An 8,615-nucleotide genomic window follows, 5' to 3' on the forward strand; every position below is an offset into this window, starting at 1 on the left:
CTACGTGACTTTACCGAATAGAACCAAAGAGTATGGATCCTTGCAGTCACGAAAGCTTCAAATCTAGAATTGTCGTGTCCCACCTGATGACGGGCGCTTGTGTTGCGCCCGAAACGTCGTGATTTAATTGAGTTGTTTTCATTTTTGTTTAATTTTATTTTCACCTACGTGACTTTACCGAAAGAACCAAAGAATATATATGACACCACTGTTTTTGATGCTGATGATGCTGATGATGATGCTGCTACTGATGATGATGCTGCTGATGCTAATGATGATGCTGCTGTTGCTGATGTTGCTGCTGCTACTGATGATGATGCTGCTGATGATGATACTGCTACTAATGATGATGATGCTGCTGCTGCTGATGATGATGATGCTGCTGATGATGATGCTGCTGATGATGATGCTGCTACTGATGATGATGCTACTGATGGTGATGCTGCTGCTGATGATGATGATTATGATGCTGCTGAAGATGCTGGCGGTGTCACCAAGCGAAGTGAGCGTAGAGCGAGTCGCACGAAGAGGCGACGACGTCGCAGCCGGCGGCGCAGAACTCTCCCGCCCGCTCGCTGAACTCCACCAGTTCCGTGGGGCACACGAAGGAGAAGTCGAGCGGGTAGAAGAGTAGCAGCACGTAGCGGCCTGGGGACACGGGGAGACACGGGGAAACACGGGGGGACACGGGGAGACACGGGGACACGGGTAGAAGAGTAGCAGCACGTAGCGGCCTGGGGACACGGGGAGACACGGGGAGACACGGGGGGACACGGGGAGACACGGGGAGACACCGGGAGAAACGGGGACACGGGGGGACACGGGTAGAAGAGTAGCAGCACGTAGCGGCCTGGGGACACGGGGAGACACGGGGAGACACGGGGGGACACGGGGAGACACGGGGAGACGGGGAGACACGGGGGGACACGGGGAGACACGGGGAGACGGGGAGACACGGGGGGACACGGGGAGACACGGGGACACGGGGGGACACGGGTAGAAGAGTAGCAGCACGTAGCGGCCTGGGGACACGGGGAGACACGGGGAGACACGGGGACACGGGGGGACACGGGTAGAAGAGTAGCAGCACGTCGCGGCCTGGGGACACGGGGAGACACGGGGAGACACGGGGGGATACGGGGAGACACGGGGGGACACGGGGACACGGGTAGAAGAGTAGCAGCACGTAGCGGCCTGGGGACACGGGGAGACACGGGGACACGGGGACACGGGGGGACACGGGTAGAAGAGTAGCAGCACGTCGCGGCCTGGGGACACGGGGAGACACGGGGAGACACGGGGGGATACGGGGAGACACGGGGGGACACGGGGACACGGGTAGAAGAGTAGCAGCACGTAGCGGCCTGGGGACACGGGGAGACACGGGGACACGGGGAGACACGGGGACACGGGGAGACACGGGGAGACACGGGGACACGGGTAGAAGAGTAGCAGCACGTAGCGGCCTGGGGACACGGAGAGACACGGGTGGACACGGGGAGACACGGGGAGACACGGGGGGACACGGAGACACAGGGAGACACGGGGGGACACGGGGAGACACGGGGACACGGGGAGACACGGGGACACGGGGAGACACGGGGGGACACGGGGAGACACGGGGGGACACGGGGAGACACGGGGGGACACGGGTAGAAGAGTAGCAGCACGTAGCGGCCTGGGGACACGGGGAGACACGGGGAGACACGGGGGGACACGGGGGGACACGGGGAGACACGGGGGGACACGGGTAGAAGAGTAGCAGCACGTAGCAGCCTGGGGACACGGGGGGAAACGGGGAGACACGGGGAGACACGAGGAGACACGGGGAGACACGGGGGGACACGGGGGGACACGGGTAGAAGAGCAGCCCCAGCAGCAGCAGCGCGTAGCGGCCTGGGTCCTCGTGGGCATGAGTGGAGCAATCGACGAGTTCGCCGCTACGGGTGAACGCGGCAGTCGTGACACCAAATGTGTGCGCTGCACCGCCCTTCTCCGTGCTACGTCGCGAGCGTCGTCCGAGGTATTTGTTTCTGGCTGAGCGGACCTAGGGGGCGGGCCGCGCTCACCGCGGTGCTGGGCGAGGCTCACGGAGCCGAAGGCGAGGTCCTGCATGAGGGCCCGGCACGAGAAGTCGGGCGCGGGCTGTGAGAGCCGAGCCATGCTGGGGGTGGGGGGGGTGGGGGTGAAGGGTGGAGGGGGTGGAGGGGTGGGGGGTGGAGGGGGTGGGGGGGTGGAGGAGGTGGAAGGGGTAGTGGGGGGGTGGTGGGAGGGTGGAGGAGGTGGTGGGGGGGTGAAGGGGGTGGAGGGGTGGAGGGGTGGGGGGTGGAGGGGGTGGGGGGGGGGTAGTGGGGTGGGGGTGGAGGGGGTGGAGGGGTGGAGGAGGTGGAGGGGGTGGAAGGGGGTAGTGGGGGGTGGGGGGGTAGAGGGGGTGGAGGGGAGTGGGGGGTAGAGGATGTGGAGGGGGTGGAGGGGTGGAGGGGGTGGAGGGGGTGGGGGGGTGTATGGGGTGGGGGGGTGGAGGGGGTGGAGGGGGGTGGAGGGGGTGGAGGGGTGGAGGGGTGGAGGGGGGTAGAGGGGGTAGAGGATGTGGAGTGGGTGGAGGGGGTGGAGGGGGTGGAGGGGAGTTGGGGGTAGAGGGGTAGAGGGGGTGGAGTGGGTGGAGGAGGTGGAGGGGGGTGAGGGGTGGAGGGGTGGAGGGGGTGGAGTGGGTGGAGGGGGTGGAGGGGGGTGAGGGGTGGAGGGTGTAGTTAAAAAACGATCGAGGCACCACAACGCTGAGGGCCCGACAGCGCAGACCTTCACATTCACGGATTGAGGGCGCAATGGACGCGTGTCTCGACCGCAAGTTTCAATAACAAACTCCACACCCGCCTGGTTTGCTACGAGCACGGCCCGAATTATAATAAATATTATAATATATAGTTGGGGGGAACACACCCCCCCCCCCAATATTATGCAATATAAAATAATCGCTATGCTATGTAAATAAAAATCCTTGTCTTAATATAACAATGCATAGATTTATATTTATATGATTGTGGTTATGGTTGTACTTTATTAATCCCTGATCTCTGCCATTACATACAATGAAACAAGAAATGGTAAAAAAAAGTTCAGAGCAATGTAATACAATAACACTAGTAGGCATTATTGTAAAAAAAAAAATTCCATCCCACGTGTTAGTGAATTTTTTAAATATTATAGGCAGGAAATAAGTTTTCAAATTTAGATTTTTTTTTCTTTCTGGGTTGACACCCCCAGACCCCCTGGAAGATTTGGTCCCCCCCCCCCCCCAATGTTCACTCCATGGCTACGGCCTTGGCTAGGAGGGTACCTGCACGTCCTTGAAGGATGCTCTTTAGAGTCAATGCCGCTCACAGGAGGAGACATCGGTGGAGGGTTCGTTGCTAAAGCGTCCATCCCTCTTCTCTGGAGCGGGGGGAATGGGGAGGTTTTCCCGTAACGTTTGAACATTTAAAAATCGTGTATTTTGCCCTCCGTGGCAAGGCCTTGAGGTGTCAATGCCAACAGGGACGTTCTTGGTCAGGGTGAGAGATGGGGAGCCTCAATGTGGAGGGGAAAACCGGTGGATCTCCGGAGACAAATCCACGCGAACTCACGTGGGGAGAGGGAGACACCGCAAACTCCAAATCTACAGCAGCAGCAGCAGGCGTCAGCGTCGGGATCGAATCCACGAGACCTCCTGTAGACCGGGCGAGGTAGTCAACATCTCCTAGCCACCGTGATGATGATGATGATGAGACGTGCAAACTCCAAATATACAGCAGCACTCACTCACCACATGCATCCACTCCCCACACTCACTCACCACTCACTCACCACTCACTCACCACTCACTCACCACATGCACCACTCCCCCCACTCACTCACCACATGCACCACTCCCCCAACTCACTCACCACATGGACCACTCCCCACACTCACTCACCACTCACTCACCACTCAATCACCACTCAATCACCACTCACTCACCACATGCACCACTCCCCCCACTCACTCACCACTCACTCACCACTCAATCACCACATGCACCACTCCCCCCACTCACTCACCACTCACTCACCACTCAATCACCACATGCACCACTCCCCCCACTCACTCACTCACTCACCACTCACTCACCACTCACTCACCACTCAATCACCACATGCACCACTCCCCTCACTCACTCACCACTCACTCACCACTCAATCACCACATGCACCACTCCCCCCACTCACTCACTCACCACTCACTCACCACTCAATCACCACATGCACCACTCCCCCCACTCACTCACTCACCACTCACTCACCACTCACTCACCACTCAATCACCACATGCACCACTCCCCCCACTCACTCACTCACCACTCACTCACCACTCACTCACCAATCACTCACCACATGCACCACTCCCCCCACTCATCACATGCATCCACTCCCCACTCACTCACCACTCACTCACCACGCTCACCATTCACTCACCAAACGCAGCACTCCCCACTCACTTACAACTCACTCACCACACGCACCACTCCCCACTCACTCACCACGCTCACCACTCACTCACCACACGCACCACTCACTCACCACCACTCAGCACGCTCACCACCACTCACCACCACTCACCACGCTCACCACCACTCACCACCACTCACCACGCTCACCACCACTCACCACCACTCACCACGCTCACCACCACTCACCACGCTCACCACCACTCACCACGCTCACCACCACTCACCACCACTCACCACGCTCACCACCACTCACCACGCTCACCACCACTCACCACCACTCACCACGCTCACCACCACTCACCACGCTCACCACCACTCACCACCATTCACCACGCTCACCACCACTCACCACGCTCACCACCACTCACCACGCTCACCACCACTCACCACCACTCACCACGCTCACCACCACTCACCATGCTCACCACCACTCACCACCATTCACCACGCTCACCACCACTCACCACGCTCACCACCACTCACCACGCTCACCACGCTCACCACCACTCACCACGCTCACCACCACTCACCACCACTCACCACGCTCACCACCACTCACCACCACTCACCACGCTCACCACCACTCACCACGCTCACCACCACTCACCACCACTCACCACGCTCACCACCACTCACCACCACTCACCACGCTCACCACCACTCACCACGCTCACCACCACTCACCACGCTCACCACCATTCACCACCAATCACCACGCTCACCACCATTCACCACGCTCACCACCACTCACCACGCTCACTACGCTCACCACCACTCACCACGCTCACCACCACTCACCACCACTCACCACGCTCACCACGCTAACCACCACTCACCACCACTCACCACGCTCACCACGCTCACCACCACTCACCACGCTCACCACCATTCACCACGCTCACCACGCTCACCACCACTCACCACACTCACCTGGTCAGTTCTCGCGAGAGTCACCGTTGGCTACTTGCACCTGTCGAGAATGACAGTTAACAGGTGAGTGAGAGGCATGTTACCTCACACAGGTAACAGCTGAGTGAGTGAGAGGCAGGTTACCTCACACAGTTAACAGGTGAGTGAGTGAGAGGCGAGTTACCTCACACAGGTAACAGGTGAGTTAGTGAGTGGCGAGTTACCTCACACAGGTAACAGGTGAGTGAGAGGCAGGTTACCTCACACAGGTAATAGATGAGTGAGTGAGAGGCAGGTTACCTCACACAGGTAACAGGTGAGTGGCGAGTTACCTCACACAGGTAACAGGTGAGTGAGAGGCAGGTTACCTCACACAGGTAATAGATGAGTGAGTGAGAGGCAGGTTACCTCACACAGGTAACAGGTGAGTGAGTGAGAGGCAGGTTACCTCACACAGGTAACAGGTGAGTGAGTGAGAGGCAGGTTACCTCACAGTTAACAGGTGAGTGAGAGGCAGGTTACCTCACACAGGTAACAGGTGAGTGAGTGAGAGGCAGGTTACCTCACACAGGTAACAGGTGAGTGAGAGGCAGGTTACCTCACACAGGTAACAGGTGAGTGGCGAGTTACCTCACACAGGTAACAGGTGAGTGAGAGGCAGGTTACCTCACAAAGGTAACAGCTGAGTGAGTGAGAGGCAGGTTACCTCACACAGGTAACAGGTGAGTGAGAGGCAGGTTACCTCACACAGGTAACAGGTGAGTGAGTGAGAGGCGAGTTACCTTACACAGGTAACAGATGAATGAGAGGCGAGTTACCTCACACAGGTAACAGGTGAGTGAGTGAGAGACGAGTTACCTTTGCCAGGTGAATGAGTGGCGAGTTACCTCACTCAGGTAACAGGTGAGTGAGTGAGAGGCAGGTTACCTCACACAGGTAACAGGTGAGTGAGTGAGAGGCGAGTTACCTTACACAGGTAACAGATGAATGAGAGGCGAGTTAACTCACACAGGTAACAGCTGAGTCAGTGAGAGGCGAGTTACCTCACAGGTAACAGCTGAGTGAGTGAGAGGCAGGTTACCTTTGCCAGGTGAGTGAGAGGCGAGTTACCTCACACAGGTAACAGGTGAGTTAGTGAGTGGCGAGTTACCTCACACAGGTAACAGGTGAGTGAGAGGCAGGTTACCTCACACAGTTAACAGGTGAGTGAGTGAGAGGCAGGTTACCTCACACAGGTAACAGGTGAGTGAGAGGCGAGTTACCTCACACAAGTAACAGGTGAGTGAGTGAGAGGCGAGTTACCTCACATAGGTAACAGGTGAGTGAGTGAGAGGCGAGTTACCTCACAGGTAACAGGTGAGTTAGTGAGTGGCGAGTTACCTCACACAGGTAACAGGTGAGTGAGAGGCGAGTTACCTCACACAGGTACCAGATGAATGAGAGGCGAGTTACCTTTGCCAGGTGAGTGAGAGGCGAGTTAACTCACACAGGTAACAGCTGAGTGAGTGAGAGGCAGGTTACCTCACACAGGTAACAGCTGAGTGAGTGAGAGGCAGGTTACCTCACACATTTAACAGGTGAGTGAGTGAGAGGCGAGTTACCTCACACAGTTAACAGGTGAGTGAGTGAGTGAGTGGCGAGTTAACTCACACAGGTAACAGGTGAGTGAGTGAGAGGCAGGTTACCTCACACAGAAAACAGGTGAGTGGCGAGTTACCTCACACAGGTAACAGGTTAGTTAGTGAGTGGCGAGTTACCTCACACAGGTAACAGGTGAGTGAGAGGCGAGTTACCTCACACAGAAAACAGCTGAGTGAGTGAGAGGCGAGTTACCTCACAGGTAACAGGTGAGTGAGTGAGAGGCGAGTTACCTCACACAGAAAACAGCTGAGTGAATGAGAGGCGAGTTACCTCGCACAGGTAACAGGTGAGTGAGTGAGAGACGAGTTACCTCACACAAGTAACAGGTGAGTGAGAGGCGAGTTACCTCACACAGGTAACAGCTGAGTGAGTGAAAGGCGAGTTACCTCACACAGGTAACAGCTGAGTGAGTGAGAGACGAGTTACCTTTGCCAGGTAAGAGAAAGGCGAGTTACCTCACACAGGTAACAGGTGAGTGAGTGAGAGGCGAGTTACCTTTGCCAGGTGAGTGAGAGGCAGGTTACCTCACAAAGGTAACAGCTGAGTGAGTGAGAGACGAGTTACCTTTGCCAGGTGAGTGAAAGGCGAGTTACCTCACACAGGTAACAGCTGAGTGAGTGAAAGGCGAGTTACCCCACACAGGTAACAGCTGAGTGAGTGAGAGACGAGTTACCTTTGCCAGGTGAGTGAAAGGCGAGTTACCTCACACAGGTAACAGCTGAGTGAGTGAGAGGCGAGTTACCTCACACAGGTAACAGCTGAGTGAGTGAGAGGCGAGTTACCTTTGCCAGGTGAGTGAGAGGCGAGTTACCTCACACAGGTAACGAGTGAGAGGCGAGTTACCTCACACAGGTGGAGTCGCCCTCTTAAACACTTCCCCCCCCCTTCCCCCCCACCCCATCGCCCCCCACTCCTCACCTTTAGAACCCTGAGGGAGAGAGGGGAGGGGTCGAGGTGTGACACCACCCACACGAGCGGGAAGGTCAGGGAAGTGTGCCCGACGTTCCGTGCCACAGGCCGCGAGGGTGGCCCGAAGATTCATTAGCAGTGGGCGCAATGGATTGTTTAATCCATCTGTACGGAGTTCGGAGTGCGTCACCCCCCCCGCTCCCCGCATGCTCCGATGAGAAGTGATTCCGTCGAGAGAGGAGCGCCTCCAAACAGCGTCCTTCAGAGGGCCCGTCCGGCTGGGGAGACGGAGCGGGGGAGTGGGGAGCGGGGGAGTGACGGAGCGACGGAGCGGGGGAACGACGGAGCGACGGAGCGACGGAGCGGGGGAGCGACGGAGCGACGGAGCGACGGAGCGGGGGAACGACGGAGCGACGGAGCGACGGAGCTGGGGAGCGACGGAGCGACGGAGCGACGGAGCGACGGAGCGGGGGAGCGACGGAGCGACGGAGCGGGGGAGCGACGGAGCGGGGGAGCGACGGAGCGGGAGAACGACGGAGCGACGGAGCGACGGAGCTGGGGAGCGACGGAGCGACGGAGCGGGGGAGCGACGGAGCGGGGGAGCGACGGAGCGGGGGAGCGACGGAGCTGG

At 58.1% G+C, this 8,615-nt stretch overlaps 1 protein-coding gene across 1 annotated transcript in view; it reads right to left on the bottom strand.

Annotated features, from left to right (window-relative positions):
- Positions 1-6,574, bottom strand: part of LOC116942115 (peroxiredoxin-2-like) — a gene marked incomplete at its 3' end in the record, with an annotated part of 7,391 nt that extends 817 nt beyond the window's left edge. Inside the window, exons 1-5 of the mRNA XM_076068017.1 lie at positions 6,516-6,574; positions 5,456-5,495; positions 3,624-3,706; positions 2,070-2,164; positions 495-648 (exon numbers count right to left, since the gene is read on the bottom strand). Coding sequence (XP_075924132.1) covers positions 495-648; positions 2,070-2,163 — 248 coding nt within the window. The remainder of the gene's footprint in view (positions 1-494; positions 649-2,069; positions 2,165-3,623; positions 3,707-5,455; positions 5,496-6,515) is intronic.
- Positions 6,575-8,615: the final 2,041 nt, after the last annotated feature.

The sequence above is a fragment of the Petromyzon marinus genome, chromosome 1 (genome assembly GCF_048934315.1).
Source record: "Petromyzon marinus isolate PM22_M1 ecotype Great Lakes invasive population chromosome 1, UKy_Petmar_22M1.pri1.0, whole genome shotgun sequence".
NCBI classification, from domain to species: domain Eukaryota; kingdom Metazoa; phylum Chordata; class Hyperoartia; order Petromyzontiformes; family Petromyzontidae; genus Petromyzon; species Petromyzon marinus.